At 33.5% G+C, this 21,350-nt stretch overlaps 2 protein-coding genes across 7 annotated transcripts in view; both read right to left on the reverse strand.

Moving 5' to 3' along the window:
- Window positions 1–959: 959 nt before the first annotated feature.
- Window positions 960–3,609, reverse strand: LOC123712264 (phakinin-like). Its single transcript, XM_045665273.1, has 5 exons — window positions 3,541–3,609; window positions 3,188–3,394; window positions 2,319–2,491; window positions 1,621–1,787; window positions 960–1,320 (listed from the first exon to the last, which is right to left on the reverse strand). The coding sequence occupies exons 1-5, from the start codon at window positions 3,607–3,609 to the stop codon at window positions 989–991; spliced, it is 948 nt and encodes a 315-aa protein (XP_045521229.1). The 3' UTR covers window positions 960–988.
- Window positions 3,610–5,055: 1,446 nt separating this feature from the next.
- The window catches only part of LOC123711772 (tensin), an 87,706-nt gene continuing 71,411 nt past the window's right edge, over window positions 5,056–21,350 (reverse strand). For all 6 annotated transcript variants that reach the window (XM_045664535.1, XM_045664537.1, XM_045664536.1 and 3 more), the window contains 11 exons: window positions 13,949–14,543; window positions 10,434–10,772; window positions 10,061–10,186; window positions 9,577–9,694; window positions 9,099–9,253; window positions 8,536–8,708; window positions 8,001–8,250; window positions 7,460–7,616; window positions 6,963–7,135; window positions 6,601–6,715; window positions 5,056–5,948 (listed from right to left, as the gene is read on the reverse strand). In XM_045664535.1, the coding sequence (XP_045520491.1) occupies window positions 5,910–5,948; window positions 6,601–6,715; window positions 6,963–7,135; window positions 7,460–7,616; window positions 8,001–8,250; window positions 8,536–8,708; window positions 9,099–9,253; window positions 9,577–9,694; window positions 10,061–10,186; window positions 10,434–10,772; window positions 13,949–14,543 (2,240 nt within the window). In that variant the 3' untranslated portion in view covers window positions 5,056–5,909. The remainder of the gene's footprint in view (window positions 5,949–6,600; window positions 6,716–6,962; window positions 7,136–7,459; window positions 7,617–8,000; window positions 8,251–8,535; window positions 8,709–9,098; window positions 9,254–9,576; window positions 9,695–10,060; window positions 10,187–10,433; window positions 10,773–13,948; window positions 14,544–21,350) is intronic.

Raw genomic sequence — 21,350 nt, forward strand, 5'->3', positions numbered from 1 at the left:
AAATAAATTATTATTATTATTCTTATTCTGGAAAACAATTGTAATGTCTAAATTTACTGTTAAATCTTATCACTCAAGCCATCAATAGCCAGGTTGAATTATACGACGCGTTGCATTCCTTGAAACTTGTTTGAGTAAGTAGTACAATGGATGCATGCTCTACCAGTACTCGTGAATCGCCGTTGAATAGGCTTCTTGGAGATTATTTCGCACAACATAAAACCATAACTTAATAATTATGCATTCCATCATACAGTAGGCCAGTAGGTAACTTTTATAGATACTTACAAATTATTTCGCGTTGGAAATGTATCTTTGTATTTCAATTATATTGAATTTGTTTAGTTGTGAAGCCTAATCGATTTCGTAATATTTCGATATAAATAATAAAAATAATTTAGGTTCTTTTCATAATACGCACAAAGGGAGTTATTAAAAAAACGATCACGACACAAATACAAAAATTGGAGGCCAAGACCTAGAGGTTTTTTAGGTTCTTCTTGGTCCAGTTGAAATGCCTACAAAAGCTATTATAAAGTGTGAATATTATGCAAGAACTAATGCAATATTCTTGATGACTTTGTGCACAAGTTAGGATGACCTTTAAAACTGGCGATTCCAAATTTGGAAACCTGTTTGTACTCTAGGTATAATCCTACCACTTTTTATGCTTGCTCAATTCTGTTAACTTTTATATAGTACTTGTACTATTTTGTTTTTTTAAATTTACTATATGATAATTATTGAATGGTACATTAATTGGTATACATAAATTTAAATATTATGCAATTTCAATAAAATATTTCAATTATTATTGTTGTATTTCAAGTTTTTTATTACCGCATCATCATAAAGCTGCAAAATTTGAATACATTTTGAAAAATAATACTTTTTAATCAGTCAAAAATGTTTATATTTATAACAATTATCATTTACTCTATTGTCTTTATGAATCCCATATATTAAACATTTTCAATTTATATTTAATTCAAAAACCTTTTTTAACACAAAAATCAGCAAGAAACGAATCAATCGGGCATATATTTGTCGAATTTGTCTCCGTTTCTTCTATAATTTTAGGTGAAACACCAATATTATCTTGACGATGTAGCTCCGCGGCCAAAACCGCGTTATCAGCTGTCGCTGCAGCTAAAGCTTTCTCTAAACGTGTTGTTGTGTTCCTTTCTGCTTCTAAAGCAGCTTTAGTGTCCAGTAATGTGTCTGGATCGGAAAACTCTAAAGTCTTTGTAGATATTTCTTGTAAATCTTGAACTTTGCTCTCAAGATCAGTTACAAGCAACTTCAGGCGTGTAACTTCACCTATTCGAAATGTTGTATTTAAATTTCTTATTCTAATAGATACAACTTACTAGTTTTTTATTTTTTCCAGAGACACAGGAAGTTAGGTAAATTCCAAAACTGGTTTAGAAAGAAAAACAATATACATTGTTTGACTGATATATGGTATCGATTTTTTGTTTTGGTTTGTACCAAGATGGTAGTTTTAAATAGTTGGTGACTAACATAAATTGGTAAAAAACATTTTTTTCGAACACACAGTGGAATGTTTTAGAAACAAATTACTATGTTTTGGAATATATATACGAAATAGTAACATACCTTTAGCACTTTGTAGTTCCCGTGTGGTATCGTGCAATTCATCAGCTGCTAATCGCCTTTCCCTGGCGTGAGCGGCGGCCGCTAATCTTGCTCGCTCACGAAGCTCTGTCCCTGCGCTAGCGCATTTCTCGACACGGCGAAGTTCATTTTCTAAGCGCGTTGCTTCACTAAATAATACAATGATTACCTGAACCACTTAAAACAAATATTTAACTGCAACTTTACAATAACAAAACGTAACAAAAACCAAAAAAATATCTAAACATGTGTACTAATAATAAAAAAAAATGTTCACGTCATAACAAACTAGTTGAACTAAAATAAAAAAAGAACTTCTACTGAAATATACTCGAATATGCCAACACCCCACTAGAGTCTTGAATTCAATTGTTTGGCAAGCCCTACTGCGACATATAAGATTATTATTTAGAGAAACCAAACTCATATTATCTTGACTGCTATTCAATCCGTAGTTTCTTGTATTTGGTGTCAAAAAGTAAATATTATACAACACTACGAATTTGAAATCGATATGGCTCCTTTTGCGAGTAATTTTTTTAATTGACCATAGTGTCTTCTGACTATAGAGTATAGAGATAATCTGTGACACTCCCGGTGGCGTAAATCATTACCGCGATTTATATTTTAAAACAAAAGACTGCCATATAAAATAATTTTCAAGTCTTATATATAGAAACCTTCGAGCACTTTCTATTGAAGATTGAACACGCTCCTGCAATTCAATGTACTGTTTCTGTAATTCTGTATACATCGTTTTAAGATGTTTAAATTCTTGCACTTCCTTCTCAAGTTCGGCTATGTGTTCGCTCATTTCTGAACATTTTTCTTCGAAGAGCGACCGTTGACGTTCCTACAGAATTATATTGCTTATAAAATTTATGTTAATGCTTTCCCCGTTATAAAAGGACTTTTGTGTATGACACACACGCTAGTATGCAATGCTGTTTAACCTTATAAATAAATAAGCTATTATTTTAAGCTGCAAATATATAGAGTTGGATTTTCGTTTCGTTGTGCATTTTTCAACTTTTATTGCCTGCTGGGCGACGAAACCAGGTTGACATACGGCCATACCAGCCTTGGAAATACGTTAATAAATTTAAGTTAAGAACTTTTGTAATAAAAGCAATAATTATAATTCCCCTCTCTTGCTAAATGACAATTAACAAATTATAGTTACATTGCAAAGCACTTATCATATTAAAGCACCTATATAGCAAGATATAAAGACACTGGCAAACGCCTTAGCTGAATAACAGGGTAACATATATAAATTTTTGGTTTACCACAAGGGCCACAAGGGTATATTTTACTAATCACTCGCTAGCAATGATTAATATATCTACAACCCTATCCCGGCAATACACTACACCTTTTTCCCCTTTACCTCTTGTACAGCGCTTTAATCTAATCTTTGCTGTACGTAAAATTACTTGATCATAGAAGTAGACACTAAAAACTGCTACATGATTATAAGCAGAACCAATAAAGATTCACTCCACAATATGTATGGTGTTGCATATTAATCATATCAATATATACTTACAGCTAAGTCCAACTGAATTTTTGTATTAGTAAGGTCATTTTGTACATCAGAAAGGGCTCTAACAGCTTCCTTTGCCCCAGCAGTAGCGGCGGCTGTAGCTGCTCGATGATCTTCAGTTGTTTTTACTGCGTCATCGCGAGCTGCTTCCGCCGCTTCAGCTCGCGTGGCTTCAGTACGAACAGCTTCTTTTAAGCGAGATTCTGATATCTAACAATCAGTATGTCTGATGGTAATTGATGGAGGCGAATTTAAAATGTAATGTTTTTTGAAATTTAATTTAATTAACTTAATAACTATTTTATAAAAAAAAGAATATGATTTACGCGCCTTTTTGGTTTACGATCTTTACTTACATATAACAGTTGAAACTCGCCAACTAAATCTATAAATTGTTTTTCGAATGTGTCGACGTCCAAACTCATTTTATTTTGACTGTTATTGATTTCGTCGTTTGTTGTATTTAGAGACAAAAAGTAAATAGCACGATACGAATCATAAAGCGAAATGGCGCCATTTGCGAGTAGTATTTTTTTATTGACCATAGTATAGTGTGGGCTAGCAATAGAGTATAGACTTAGTCTGTGACACTACCGGTGCCAACAGCCATTACTGCGCTTTATTTATTAAAACAAAAGACTGCTAGAGTGGGCGAAACAATGTTTATTGAAGTTTATTATAATTAAGTCTGTAGTTTTAATATTATTGGCAGTAATAACATCAAAGAAAATCATAATATTACAATCAACGCAACATTCTGTCTGAAGTATATACAAATTGATCACTTGGAAAATTATTTGCTTTAAATTCCACTTTTATACTAACCTGATAAATTGTATTTTGATCATATTTGAAGTGTGTCAATTATTATAACGCCTTCTTGATAAGAGCAAGCAATGAGGGGAATATTAAAAAAGGGGAGAATATTATTCTAATAACGGGCGGAGTGTATAAAATTGGCGGGAAAAATCTCTCTGCCGCATTTCACCACAGACCAGCGATTGAACGGGTGAGTTATGAAATTATTTTATGAATTATATTTTATTTTTGTTACGACTTACGTACTTAAGAAAGCAATTCAAATATAAGTATGTACACAATTAAAAAATAATTAATTAACCGTATACAAAATTTTAACATCGAAAAAATTGCTCTTTTAGGTTTAGCTACTAAACTTACTGTTTGGTTTTCACGTAATTATTTTTGTCGATCCTTTTTTACAGTGAACGAAGATGCGTTTAATTACCGTATTAGCGTTGGTGTTAACTGTGTCTTTGGCTATAACATTTCAATGTTGTGTGGGAGCGAGCCTCAGAGGCCTTCAACTAGGCGAAGAGGAGGAAGAACTTGGCCCTCGTCATATTTATCGCAATTATGGCCTTAGGAGTCAATATGACGCTTTTGATGACTACGGACACCTAAGATTTGGACGCTCTGACGACTGACATAAAAACCGTTGCAAGCATTAAACATACATTTCGTGCGGTTCTAAGCTAATTTCAATGCATCTAGTGTAAAAATGAAATATCTATGGCTGGTATGATATTTCATTATATTATTGTAATAAATACGCAAATGTTTGCCGCAAGTTTTATTTTACACTATACTCATGAATAACCTACTACGGCTCCAGATTTTTGAATTCTATATTGGTGAGTATTATAATATTATCAGAAAATTTTACTTGCATTTTGGAAATCAATATCAGTACTATTAAAATATGATTTTAATAATGGTAAAATCACTAATCTAAATACCATACATATACAGCTAAATTAATATATAAGATAAATGTCAATTTCGTAAGGTAAGACAATTAAAGTCTCGAAGGAAAAGCGCGGGAATACTCTCATATTAATAAAAACAATGTCTAATACATTAAATTGTTTTATTCTTTACCAATAAATACATTTTACAACATTCATTAATCTAGTGTTAAATTTACCATACACTGAGACTTGTGCTGAATTAATTAGATTTTAATAGGTATTTTCTGGTTACCAATTTGCCAGGGGCCTTCGACAAAGATACTCGTGAAAGACGTGTGAAAGGGTCACACGTCATCACGCGAACTGATGTGGAAATGGTCACGTGACCACAAATTTTAATCATACTTCACCATAGTCGATCCTTTAATATAGTTCCATAGAGGTACACGCCTGTCACATAGTGCAGCGCCGGAGGCAATAGTAATGCTTTGTTTAGTCAACTTGTAGACATTTGTAGTAACACAATATAGTAAACTATATCAATTAATCAATTTAACAATACACAAATGCTTGAAGATACTAATATTTTTCGTTGTTCATTATGTAAATAAAATATATAATAGTAATATAAATACATATAAATACTAGTGCGCTTGCCAAACTATATATTTTATATAAATGCTATTAATTTGGATGAAAGCTACATAACGAATTAGGCACATGTTATCACTACTATCTATGTTAACATTAATGAGACTAGTTAGTTTTTCTAACCTAATGTTTAATACATTATCTACCTACGGTATATTTATTTCATAGTTATAATTGTACTTGGTGAATTTCAAGCGTATAAATTAAATCTTTGATAACATAAAATATATCCACATACCAAATTAATTAAATAATAACACTGGAATATTTTTAAATTAAAAATAATTATTTCGATTGATGGCTTGTGTTTCACACAATGAGTGCTCGAAAAGCATTTTACTTCTACAGATCGTTCTTGTAGTGTTTTATATGATGTCTCGCTTCTGTGTGTTTCCTAATAGTGCCTGGAAAATAAATACCAATGATTGTGTTAATTTCATTCTTGGCAAAACAGTAACTGCCTCGTAATGAGCACAGAATTCGCTTGCCTTAAAAAAATCAATGAAACAGACCCTTGGAACTTCAAACAACCTCGTATATCGTAAGTGCATATCTCTTATAGGTATGAAGACGGCTAAGAGGATTAACATATAATTAAACTTATATACGGCAATATCTACCTTAAAAAATGCTCAGGTCTGGAAAGACGGATGTCGATACGGGTGGAATTTCATATACTGTTTCGTTTTTGAATGATGTAACTTAGTTTTAGGGATCAGATGTATAGCGGTCGTCCAGCACTTCGTGATAGTGACGAGTGAGTACAGGTACGGGAAAAACTCGTTAGGACCGGAGGCATCACAGAAACACAAGTACGCAGCACAATTAGTGGGATAGCATCAGACCGTCAAACAGACAGAGTTTTGATACTACTGATCATGTGTCACGATATGTAAACAAAGGATGTTTAAGTCATGACATGGAGTACAGCGCCATCTCACTAATACACTGCAAACTCGGTGAACTTTTTACTTAATGAAGTTTAAGATATTTTCTATAATGGATTATTTTTCCCAACTGTTATAAATAAATGACAGAATTATAAATACTGTTTACCTTATTAACAAAGTTAACGATTGCAGTTGCTGGCTGTTCAAGATCGAGTTCAGCGAAAACATGACACTGGTTATCAGCGCCTGATGTAGAACGAGCGACAAATGCGAATATGCGCCTATAAATAAATAAAATACATATTAATTTGTTTTAACATTTAGATACGTTTATCATTTAGTCTCAAAATGAGTAGGTAGTCTAACAATGTTATATAACATTACTTTTTATTTATGTTGAAATTCTTCAAAACTTTACAAGATGGCGTTAATACAATGTTTATGAATTTATTTTGAAAAATAAAATATTTTATAGATCAAGCCAAAACAGTTACTTTAAACTACACTTGAATATTTTAACAAACATACTTTTCACCCTCTTTTCCATTATCAACGTAGAGGTATCGCCGTTCGTCTGGGTCAATGCCTGCGTAGGAAACAGTGTTTGATGGATAGTGTCGCCTGAAGAATAGCTTTCTCGTCGAATCAGTCAGTGTGATGCCACCACCAAACACTTTGAAATGAACAACGTGCGCCGAGACCTAAAAAGGTAATGTTAAACATAACTATTCACTAAACAGAGTCTTCAAATCAGGGGCGGTACACAAAAAACATGTATCTATGTTGTGATTGGTGACATAAAATTGTTGAAAAGACATTGGCCCTTGTAATAATTTTTTTCACACCAATTGGATAATACTTTCGTCTAGGTCTTTTTGACAGAGGAAATGCATACATTTATCACTATCAATATTTTTATTTTTACTTTATTTATATTTGTAAGAAATATACGTAAATTCATACACGTTATGTCTTTTTTGGCTGTTGATGACAATTCAGTGTGTTTAAAATTTTCGACAGTGTACCTTCTTCTGTAAAATATTCTGTACAGCTCGCTTAACAGCTGCTGGTCCAGTCAAAGCCTCCGTATTCTCAGAGCCGAGTAGTAAGACGTTGCATGCTGCGCCCGTAGAAAGTAATGCACGCGCCGCTGCATTAGCACTGCCACCAGTCCACAGGTCTCTATAAATAATTGTTTACCAATATTATTTAATGATAAGTATTTTTACGGGGCTGCGCAAACAAGCACGCGGGTCGGTCATAAAAGGCAATTACCGGAACCCATAGACGGGTGTCCATGGGTTTGAATGGGTATTCAATCAGGGGATTCATTACCGTCCATTGTTTATTTCTTGTATATTATCATTCTTTTCGCGTTAAGAATTACATTATTATTCTAAATTCAATTAAAAAGACTATAATCTTATTAAATGAACGATATCTTTTATAAACATCTTGTTTGTTGTACAGCTAATAATAAATTCAAGTCATCCTAGTTTAAAAGCTTAAGCAAGTAGTTATAATAAAACTTACTATAATAAAGTATAGTCTTATAATAAAACTTACCTATCAGGCAGCTTCAAAGCCGCTGGCAAGGCCAGGGAAGTGACAGTATGTTGATACACCAGGGCTGATAAGGAGCTAAATACCGGTTCATCTGGGCACCCCCGAAGGCGAACACCTCTCGCAGTCGGTTCTATGAGGAAATGTCGTACGCCCCCACTTGCACGTACAGCGAGCCCGAAAGCGCCCGGGAATGAGTTCGAATCGCGAACTATGAACGCGCCCTCTTCTTGCTGAAGAAGGGCTGATACCGCTATTGACAAAGTATACATATTGTCAGTATGTATCAATGAAGACACTGGACCCATTAAGAATAATTTTATGTATGGCAGTTTAGCTCACTGAACATTTTTAATTCAGATTTGGCCTACAAAATTCAGACCAAAATAAATAGTAATTAACCTCGGGAAAATAAGTTTTTTTCTGTTATTATAGATATTAATTATTATGTGAAAAAGATTTACCAACAAAACATACATTTATTTAGATATAGATGTATTAAAGCCCAATTTAAATTGAATAAATTAATTTTACTAACCATCATCCCGCGAAATATTTGGCTTGTACCAATATTGGCTGGTGTCTCTTGCAAACCTTACTCTATCAGGAGCTACGTGTTGCAGTTCAGATCCGCTGATACTAGATCGTCTTGATCCATTACTACCGTTGTAAGTGCGGTATTCGGACTCGGGGCTGCCTTCACGGTCTTTTCTGTATAAGCAAACGACTCAAATCATATTTATTGGCTTAATTTTTATGTGTTTTTTACAAAAATTTGCCAGCGCTCGGCACACTGACACATTGGTACGTATAGAACAATAAAAGCACTTATAGGCAAACATAACAAACACGAAAAGAAATACATCGATTTACAAGTTATAAAAACCAAAGGAAAATTGATTCCAAAGTGTGAGGAAATCCACTAAAGATATCCAGACCAAGCTCTTTTATCAGAAAGCTCATTCTGGATATCACTGAGTTGGTGATTTACACGTTCTGTCTGACTGTAAAAGTCAGGGTCTCTGATCGTACATATGTGATTTTCAATGGCCGAACAAAACCTTCCTTTAAACTTGTAAAAAAATATATAGCCAAGCATACCTTACAGACGGTGGGGAGCGTGGCGGTCTCGCTGATAGTGAAGGGGTGGGTGTGGGCGGATAAGGAGTTCGGGGATGAGTAGGAAAGGCCGGCGTTCCTGCGCGGGACTCTGTACGGGATTCCGCTCGGGACCAGCTCTCTGAACGTTCACGGCTCTGAAACATAATGTTAAAATAAGTTTTAAATATTATTTCATAACAATACGTTATTTTTAGAGTTTTATAAATCTTTAACAAATAAAACTCGACCTTGGAGTGCCCATTTAACTGTATGATACACGTGTAAACCAAAAACTCAGGGATTAGTAATGCACGCTGAAACTTCTAAGCCAACACTCGTCGAAGAAAGTGAGTATAGTTTTGTTAATACTAAAGGAGGTTTATTAAACGACTTAGCTTCTAAGGGTAGCATATAGAAAACTGGGAGTATGAAATAACATTAATGACCCATATAGAAACAGAAGGATTTGGGTTCTCACCATTGTATCATTGTTAGCCGGTGCGAGTGATAGCAGACCGGGCGTGGTTGGTGTACTACTACTGCCGCTCCACTCACGTAATGTCATCTTCTCGTACATGAACTTTCTAGAGGAAGTCCTGAAATCCATTGATACAAAACTTACATACGATGTCTCACCGACTCACTGAAAGATTTTTTTACGTAAAGATAAGATAAGATTTTATGTTTATTAATTTTGTCAGTCAAATATTTGTTTTAAAAATAAAGTGCTAATGAACACAACAGGTAGGTAGTAATAGCGCCGTAACTAATAGTGTATTTTACTACCAAACTGCTTGTTAAAACACAGTCATCGCATTCCATTAGCGATAACCTCATTATCATTCTACTGTACCTAACATTAACATAAATATCCATATTTCAAACAATATCTTTTATGATTTCAAAATGGAGTGATATAAGCAATACAATGTGCTATTAGAAGCGGTTATTTAGAGTCCTACCTGTCAGGGGCTTGTGGGCTGATGCTGTCAGTTCTGTGAATGGTGCGCGTGTTGACATGTAGAGGGACGCTGAAGTCATCATCGTCATCGGCAAACGCTGTTGTGTCACTTGTGTATCCGTCAACACTGGAAATTTAAAAATTTTGATTTAATTCAATTGAGGATTTATATAGATATTAAATCACATAGAGCAAAGCTCAAGAAATCGTAGGTTTACGACCGAGTTTTAGAAAGAGAAAGGCAAAAAGCTCTTGTATATATATATGAACAAAGTGCATTAAAAGATGTTAATCAACCACCCGATATTTATATAAACCAGGGGTTATTCGTTAATGAAATTATAGCAAGTACACAATGTATAAAAATAAATTACCGATGGCTTGCAGATCGGCGTACATGCAATCTTGAATGTGCGTCCCATTCGAGCGGCAATCTAGCAACCCTTTCCCTTGCCTCCTTCCTTTCTCTTAGCTTTTGCTGTTGCCTTTGTAGCCAAGTGAGGCCTGAGTTCCCATCTATACCGCTTTCAGACCGTCTCGGCTCCCGACTCCTTGTTGTTTCATGCCAACCAATTGTGCTTGTGGATCTCCAGGTGTCATTGTCAACCTTACGACCATTGGATTTGTTTTCTATCCATTCAGCATCTTGTTCTTGGGTTAACTTTCGAGCGCTATTTGGTTGGTTTATCCATTCTGAATCACCATTTGTCCACCTGAAAGAATGGACAAGAGCTGTAAATAGACGCACTGGTTTTTGTATACTAGTAACGTAAACCTAAAAGTTTTTAAGTGGCCGATAACCTTATAAATTTATTAGTTAGTATGGAGAGTAAAGATGAAAAACACTACGTCAATTGGAAAATACAAGTTTTGCTAGTCCTAAGAACCTTGTTCTTCTTAATGATTTACATGGGACGTGATTAAAATCACACAGAACATATGTTATGCAATATGCTACCCAGATATAATATAAGCTTGCGGTGCGACAGTGGTCCATTTATGGTGACGATTAACTCGAAATAGTAACTTGTTTGGGTCAGCAATCGCAATCACTAGCCATCGATCCAAACAGACCAAATTGTCAGACAAGTCCTCTAACGACGTCATAGACGACTTGTTATTAAGCAATCAACCTATCTCTTTACGTAATTGTAATTTTAAAATTGTAACCAATAAATATACAGGTTGGTAATTAATATTTTTTATCAGCATATCTCGTTTCTCATAGTATATCTACTGATTAATTTTTTTCCGTGTTTCCGCATTGATATAAAATAAAACTGGTAAGAAGAAAATATACATAGGTTGGATGTGACTACATATTAGCTAACAAGTAACAAAATCTAATCTTTATAGATAGTTATATGGACGAAACGGTCTGTGCAATGTAGCAAAACGAACGACCTGGTTAAAACCCTCCCACGCCTTAAATGATAAAGTTAAGATTTAAAAAGTAAAAAATATATATTTCAAAATGTTATTATGCATAATTTGAGCTAAATTTTGTGTTTAGGATTATTAAAACAGTTTTTTAAAAATGTATACGAGTTATATACTCACACTTTATATAGTATATGTATAACCTTATCAATTGAAGCATGTTCTTAAAAATACTTGATGAATGAAACAAAGTGTCGTATTTTCATTAAGATCTCGACTAATAGACTATAAAGGGCTAAAAATATTTATTTATTATGATATTAAAACTAGGACAAAACAGGTAAAATGAACTTTAGTCTTTGAAATTTTAGTGCCTTTGGCAGGGTTATGGTCAATGCTGGCAGCATTTCCTAGCTCGCTTAATTATTGAGAGATTACTCTTGAAGGCGCCAACTTCAATCTTTGAATAATCTAAATATATTTTTCTAACTTCCTAATTTGATCTATGTAATAAAATTATGTTGTAATCAGAAAGTAGACTAGATTAAAAGCGTTATCAATTACAATATGATTGACAAAAGATATCAATATCAGTCTATTATCTAAAGCTAAATATGACTCGGTCTAAATTGACGCACAAATAAGGACCTCGTTGTATGTACTTACTATAGTGAACTGTCAATTATAATTTTCAACTACTACTATATAATGTCTATAGTTGGGACAGCAGATATTGTTTGTTAACGAAATCGAAACAAAGCATTTATAGAACTATTGCAATATAGTAGGTTTTCTGATTGATGCTTTCGAATCCAATCCGTTACGTAGTCCTAATAAGACCCTTTTTTAACATCAACATCAACTCAGAGAGGAGTTGATCAAGTCTTGAAACATTTGTAGCCTTTGAAAAAAAACTTTCGCGGCAGGCGTTTCACTCATTTTAATTGATATAATGATGGCACTATCATGTTAATGTCATTTCCATATATGCATTGATACCCCGATAGCCTTTGAAACTAACATATAGATTAAAATATGATTAAAAAATCGCTATAAATCCATAAGAGGAAAAATAGCTTCGTCGCAATCAACGCTTGTTATTCAATTAACGCCCACAAGGAATACATCCTACACAAAGTATCGGAGCAGTCAAAACCATACCAAGCAAAAAGTATAATCAAAAACAAAACAAAGCACTAAAGATTAGCAGTCCCTTCGCGAGGATTTAGTATTAGCGATACGGTCCAATTTCAACGGTAAGTAGAATAAAATATTGTTCATGTCTTTTGAATCCCCTCCTCACTATGGAGGTATTTAATATGCAGATAATTTTTACCTATAGCGTATTATACGTATAGTCACGGTAGTATTTTCCAACAAACAATATATTTTCATAAACGTCTTTTCTATTTATAGAACAAGCTTAAAAAGAGCTAATAACAACTATATTAAACAGAGCACCAGTGAAGTGTTTAGTTTTTAGTGTTGAGTCGTACTATGGGTATAAATCATACTGTGGCTGCCTGGAAGAGATCGCTCGAAAGCGATCAGGCCGCCAGTTGCCCTCCTTTTTATTTAATTATATCAATTGTATTACATTTCTGTACATGCGACAAAGTGATAATAAATAAATAAATTTATTTTCAATTGGTAATAATTTAATGCATTCAGCATTATAATGCAAGGATCTAATAACTTCCCATTGTATCATGACGTATTCTCAAATGTGATTACATAAACTTGTGGCGTATTCGTGATTGGTTATGGGATATTTTACGACCCCTCTTCATTGACAAAGTAGGTCGAGCGGAACGCGTTTAAACAAATTACACGCACATGTACACAAAGTTATAAGTGCATTCATTGATATAAGTGTAACACTGTTCGCTCGATAAGCTGTAATTTACGCTTACACTGACGAAATCAAATACTTTTATTAACGCTTTCTTTAATCATCTGAGAATAAAGTTAAACGTTATGTGTTACGAATGTGTGTGCAAGTGAATATGCCAGTTATACATCTAAAACATCTCGTTAACTAAACCCTAGTTGTAGTCGATTTATCGAAGGTTACAGTTTGCTAAAAATACTCTGTTAATAGTGATTTATTTAATGTAAACAGCGTTGTGGGCGCAATCGTGGCCTCCACGCCTACAAATCCAGGAACACATGTTCTAAAATTGCTCCTATAACACACTATTCCACTGTATACAACAAAGGTGCTTTATAAAATGTGTATGACCTAACCGCTTAGGTATTCTACAATTTGCATACACACAACAGAGAAAAGTAATTGTGTTTTAATTACGTATACAAGAATACTGAATTAAAACATTATTATCTATGTAATGCATTCAGTATTTTTGTAATAATTTCGAATGATTAAATATCCCATTTTTCATTGAATTATATCATTTTATAACGTCTTTTTAAAAAGCTGAAGCATATATAAAATATTTTTGTCTTTCAATTAAAGCACGCGACATATTTGGTCGAATAATTGACTAACCTTCCATTCCTTAAAGGTGATGCCGGGGCAGCTGTCGTAGTTGTAGTCACATCTTCACATGTCAACTTCCTGAGAGTCCTCGGTGATAATGGGGTACGCGGTGATTGGTCTGGTGTAATTGTTCGCTCATCATCATCATCTTCAATATGTTGGTATCCACGGTCAGTCCCAAGGGCTCGTCGCACCAGTTCTGGACTGGCGAGGCGGTTAGAAGCGCGTAACATCCCGGGGCGAAGACCTGGGGCGCCGTAGGTGAATGGTGCAGAATCAGTCCGAGCGTGATACGGTATATCCGGCGTACGATCAGAGTTAGACTGCGGCGTAGTGGGCGCAGGCGGTGGGTCTGGTAGGGCACTCACGGTACGTAGCATGTCCCCCAGAAGGGCATCTAGTTCGTCGGGTGGACTGGGGGCGGCCCGTCGGCCCGCTGACGAAATACCAGAGTCCATTGAGGCGCTGAGCGGTGAAGAAGGGCCGCCGCTAGCGCGCACCACAGTCGCGTAGATAGACCCGTCTAAAGGACCGAACGTATGAGCAGCTTCGCCACTCTCCCCCGCCTCACCTCCAGAACCTTCAGCGCTGCCGTTATTGTCACCTGTAGGAAATACACAATATGACAAACTTTTTCAAAATGAATGAGCGTTATGGGACGATTCATTGAGTGCGTGAGGCTGCGTGCAGCCGGTGACGTCACACGTTATAATAACCTGATTGCTAACTATCACATGGACGCTGAGACAGATACTCATTAACTGTATAGTGTAATAGTAGTAGGGCATTACACACCAGTCCCGGACAACTGCCGTAAATGGACTATTTGCTTCCCGTTACACGTATCCCTAGAGACCGTTGTCTCAAGGAATGCTAGAAAGAAGTTTCCTTATTTAGCGTACGGACGTTTTCTTAAACTAGGCGATGAATGATTTGTTGCATAAGCCTGGTCGATTGAACTACGACTTGTAATAAAACCTGCCATATGGTCAATAAAATAACATATGTGTTATTGAAATCGTTGTCCACTGTAAGATTGGTACAAGCAATTAAACACTTGTGTATATCAAAGTATTATTTATAATTTGTATTCCAATTCTAATCGTTAATATCACATCCTAAATGTGTGGATTTTGGGCAGATACCACGATGTCAAACGTACAAGGCTAGCGTTGATTTTAGTTCAAGGTAGTATTGCCAAACAAGGAAAGGCTTTACTACAAACATTTTGTGTATTTATTTAATGGCCGGAAGACACATAAATCTAACATAATTATAAACAAATTACATTATAGATATACTCTCAGCATTTAAAGCTTAGTGACTCAGAAAATACGATCCAAGAGCGTAAAATACAGTCTGTAAAACCATGGAGCCAAAAAATCATAAGTCACGGAAATGTGATTTTGTCAGAGGTTGTTAAACAATGCAAGTTACAACAGTTTATATAATACTTATCATTATTCCAAGACTAAACCGTCTTTATACTTATACTAACTAAAACTGAGCTAGTGGAAGGCTGTTCTAATTAAGAAGGAATAACACAATCAAATGACTGTCAGAATCATTAAAATTAGATAAATTGTACAATTTAAACAGAAATAACTATTTTCACAGTATTTCGTATTAATCGTGAACATGTCAATAACGCAATTAGTGTCACTTGAGGAAGTTATTTCTGTGATGTCAACGAAAATAAAACGAGGGCTACTGTTACGAAAGCCACAGGAAGAGGATGCGGACGACAAACTGCGCTCCAATTACAATGCAAAGATATTGATAAAAAATAATGATTCCCGTCATCTCAACCGGGGCGAGGCCCTTTCTTTTCTGCGTATATAAGTATAAGACAGATAGAGGTTTCTACTATTTCAAACATCAATTATATACGAAATAGTTTAATAAGCTTGATGATAAGTTGTATTGATCAATAATTGAAAAAGTTTTGTATTTGCAGCACGCTAGAGAATCCTTATTATACTCAGCTTATTCAGTAACCTGGACCGATTTAGCGCGGTGGATAGAGTTTGCGCATGTCTTATAGTAGTAAAAGAGCCTTAAAAAACGTCTTCCCATCTTAGAACTCGAAATAGTATTACTTACATGTTCCCATGTATTAACAAAAACATTCGTCCGTATCCAATTATAAATAAGATTAATTAAAAATGTTAACGTATGGCAACATACAAAATTCACTTTTTACATAAACTCACGCGTCAGACGTGCCCTCGCAAAAAATACTTCGGACTGGTTTTAAAATGTGAAGAATCTGGTTTTTTGAATAAAAATTTACATATTTAATGAATTTGATACCCTGTAGGAGCACTGTAGGTGTCATTAGAACAATGTATAAATTATTGTATAATGGTTTTAAACAAAAAGCTATAATGACATGTAAAAAATAATGGACAATAATTACACAAATTATAAAACAATCTTAGAGGAATTGCTTGAGTAATATGCCAGTAACAACATAAACTTGAATATATTTTAAGTTTTATGAATGTAATATTATAATAATTAACAAATTTTTATATAGTAGGCGACCTTTTATCACATGTCGTTGAATTATAAGAAAAAACCAAACGATCCAATGGTCAGGGTTCTAATGCTGAACGCTAAGTTAATTCTGCGTAAAATGCTTTAAAATTTAGGGATTAATTTTCTGTTACTAATTATTAATAATTAATATCAAATATACAAATACATTATTGCACTGAAAACAATTTAATTCGACGATGTGCACCATCCTCTATAACAAAATTAAAACAGGCGCTACAATCTTTTAGATCTGGGCTTCAGATTCTTTATCTGTTTCGTGATCATTTGTTTTTTTTATGATACACAAGTAGGTGATCAGTCTGTTCCTGACACAAACCATCGATCTTTAAATCTAAGACATGTCGGTTTGCTCACGATGTTTTCTTTACCGTACGAGCAAGTGATAATTGCTGTTGGATGACAGTTGAATGCTGAAGCCTGGGCCAACACTGATCGTCGTGTTTAACATATGTAATAAATAATAATTTTCATATCTTAGCTCCACAGACCTCCTAACTGAGATTGAGCTGTTCGATAGACATAAAAAATAATAATAATAATTCCAAGACAATTTAAAACCTGTTACTGTATGTTTTAATTTTATTTTAACACCCCACAAGTTTATACTTATATCAGACCGTCGTTAAGCCAGATAATATTAAAATTCGTAAAGTGGAGCCCATATGAAGGTGAGCGTTTCGTGACTCCCAATGATGTCATCCATGTAGACTCGTGTTTCTAAGAACCTCTAAATGTATTATTCAACCTCATCCTTTATCTGTGTAACTTAGCTCGAATTTGCAACCTGTTTTGTATTTTTACGTTTTGGTCATATACAAGCTTTTAAATAAATAATTAAATGATGTTATCGAAGCCAACTGGGCTGAGTGGCTTTATTAAATTTCAAAGAGACTTTTAGATGAAACAGATAGTTTAAAATATCACACAGATCATTACACAGATTTACCTTGATATCATAGTATTTTTATTTAATTAAATATAATTTCATACAAACATATTAATTAGTAGACGACACGTAGAAAACATCTGTAGAATTTGTTAACGATCATTGCAAAATATATCTTTTTAACACGAATAAAAATCTAATTTCATATATAACCGAAGTTCAAAGTTTAATTTCAAAATACTTATAAAGACTTACATCATACACAAGATCCCATATTAAAGCACTATTTTCAAACCACTTTAAGTCTGTTTTAATTGCACTGAAACACTTTAAAACGAACGTGTATATCGGATGCACATGCAGCATTGACTGATTGAGAACATAATCACATCGCTTGATAAACTCGTTTTAAAATTGATCTTTTTGATAGCGTAAATGATTATTTGGTATCGTGAAGCGAAAATTATGGATAAATGTAAAAGGCAAGACACAGTGCCAAATACTAGTATTGTTAATAGAAGATTATTTTTCATCAACGTTAACGAAACAGTTTTAATTAAGAATAAAATACGGTCATCGGAAATAGAATTAATCGTAACAGTACATACTTGTTTGTTTGAATGATCACTTTTACTTAAAGTAGGTTAATTTTTCTGTCATTTATAATGTCTCGAAAAAAATATTTTGTTGCTTCGTGCTCAGCACAAAAATAATAAAATTAATTGTATGCAACAACACCAAAATAATAAAATTAATTGTATGAAATTAAATTACAACTTACTACTAAACCACGTGCGCGTGAGTTTTATTTATTACCGATAGCCGTTTAAACTTTAATATCCACCAGTTGATTTTATATCCAAAAGTCACATACTAATTCAAGACGAGTTTCGGCAATAAAATTCTAACGGCTGACATATACATCTGAATATTTAAACATTTCAATTCATTTTAGTATTTAAAAATTTAAAGAATACCTTGTCTATATACATACATAGAATCTTAGTATTGTATTTAATACAAAATAAATGAGTCATTTATTTTCCTCTATTCAGGAATTAAACCTCTATAGAAATTTGGTACAAGATCCAGGCGGCATTTTTCCAAAATTTTTAATCAACAATAGTCAACGATCTCTTGATTAGAATGGAATTGGGCTTAACTATGACGAATATCAGTTTAAGGGCTCGCGAAGCGCATCGTGCATCAATCACATTTACTACGGTTCTCAATTAACTACGGCGCCATTCAGCGGCAATGTATTCTTATAATTGAGTGACTTTGACCATAACTAATAGTGTCTAATATTAACTTTGGCTATTAACCTTTGGTCCCTCATCAGTGAAAATTCAACGTTTGTTGATAGTTTTATCATCGTCAATAGTAGAAACAATTACCAGGTCTCAAACCCATATACTTAACGCGGCATTTTACTTATTATATTGTATTTGCTTGTTGAATAAAAAATACAGTTTATATTGATGGACAGATTCTTTACAAACTGTAAAATTAGGATAACTTAATAATAATGTTGTACGGCTTAATGATGTTAGTAACACAAAATTCAATAAAACAAACTTAATTAGTGCCGATTCGCTGACAAATTTAATTATAATAACGAACCGAAAATCTTACCTCAATTCAATCATAACCCATAATTAATAATATTGAACAACATATTGTATTTTTTTAAATTCACGCGTAAGTGAGCAACCGGTCTGAAACGCAAGTAAGAACTGGGCGGACGGCGTTGGGCGGGCGGCCACGTCTAAAATAGCATAGCACCTGCAGCTACACTCAACCGGCACCTATACGATAACTGTTTTGTCAACTCGAATGACACAATTTCATTAAATAACCGACATCCGGTGTCGGATACGACTGTTTTGCATTTGAGGCATTGGATAAATGAAGTATACCTGCCGTCTATGCTATTTGAATATCGAATATGTTAATTAATAATTTTAAAGTCCATTTTTTTCTGATTGAGTACTCTAAACAAGGAACCACAGAGTAAGCCTCTTCTTAAGAAAATTATAACCTTTATGAAAGTACTTGCGATTAGTAATTTAACCATAACCAGTTGTTTATCTGGAAATTATACGAAATTTATGGTCGTTAATTAGGTGAAGGCAAACTGTAGAACAGTATAAATAAACAGCCTTAGACGAGACGAAATAACGGAGAGCTGACGCCTGCTTCCGACAGACTATTGGTTTACATTTTAAAATATGTAATTTAGATTGCAGCCAATCGATTATATTATACTTAAAGTTATTCAGTTAAAGATTTTTTTCCGTAAAAATGAACAAATCTGTTCTTTTAAATACAACCAACGAGCTAAACTTTCCAAAAAAGTAATAGTTAAAATACTTTTAATAGGGTCTAGCTGCTTTTAGAAAAAATGAACTAGAAAATTTATTGAAAACTGATGAGGAGTTTATTGCCAGTTCTTGTCGTCCTTTCTGTTCATTGTGAAGTAAATATAAATAGAATTATTTTATACTATTAAACTGTACATAACGCTTATTAGTAATCATAACAATCAAATATATACAGTATTTACAATTTTCTTAACATATAACTTAGTAATAATAAAAATAACAAAAATAATAATAAAATTAAACCGAATTTAAAAAGTTTGGGTGGTAGCTCTGGAGTCACCGGTACTATCTACCAGGCGCGACAAAGACTCTTATATTTGAGCCGTTTATTATCATTAAGTTATTTTTAAGTAAATATTGTTACCTTTATGAAAAAATTGATTTGTCAATTAAGACATACTTTTGTTGTACCCAATAAAGCCCCAAAGGTTTATACCTTACAAAGTGGCAATCAAATTAATACAGACGTACCTCTAAAAAAAATAAAAAAGTATATTTGCAAATACGTTAAAACTTAGGAATTGCGGTGACCAATGACTTTAAATAGATCGACGCGGATGCAAAAGCTGTTAAACGCCATGCTCTTATTTCTACCGTCCTTTGAACTATAGTTCCTGGGTTAAATTTGAGTTCTAATTAAAATCATTATACTTTATTAATAATATTTGTATAAACTAAGACGTGTTCGTAATCTTAAAACAAAATGATTATACAATGATTTAAATAACATTTGTTCTCTTTTGTTTTATATTTCCTACTTTCTTGTATTTTAAAATATACATATTGTCTTACAACTTATAAATAAAATAATTAATACATCTGATGTAAATAATAATGCTAGAAATATTGTGCTTAAAGTTATTTAAGCAATGGTCAATAATGTCTAATCAGTCATTTAAAAAGACCAAAACCGAGAATTCTATTTAAAATAAATCAATCAATTATATTAATATGGAGTTCCATATTCAGCTCGCTTTTAGGTATTATTTAATGTTCTATGAAATGTCACCCTATTTCCGTTAATATATAATCATATCAACATAAACGATATTAAGGAACAAGATAAAAAGACAATGTGTAATATCTATCGACTGTGTATGTTAGGTTCAGAAAAGGCTCAGACCTAAAAGGTTATAACGCCAAACTGGTACTGTTAAAACAATGAATATTGATTCTAAAAAAACATGCATTGTACTTATATACACGCGCTAGAAGTTATGCTTCTTTGGCGTAACAAGAATCTTTATTTAAGAAGAAATTATCTTTCGCCTTATTCTACATTATTTAGTTAAATAAAGTTAATTTAAATATGAGAATAATATGACTTGTACATAATTAAAGAAATGGACATTCTTTATTTTAAAATGTTCACTATACTAAAGAAGTATAACTTCAAAAACTGTTGAACTTCACTGTTTCTGTCTAAAACGATCTTATACTAATAAATAAATATTTAAACTTTGTGTCAGTGGTAACCCTGCATCTAACACATCGTAATTTGGGTTGAATTATAATAAGATTAGACAAAGATAGCATATTTACTTTTAATTAACATTACTTTGAAATACACTTGTTGTTA

This window comes from Pieris brassicae, chromosome 7 (genome assembly GCF_905147105.1).
Source record: "Pieris brassicae chromosome 7, ilPieBrab1.1, whole genome shotgun sequence".
NCBI lineage: Eukaryota > Metazoa > Arthropoda > Insecta > Lepidoptera > Pieridae > Pieris > Pieris brassicae.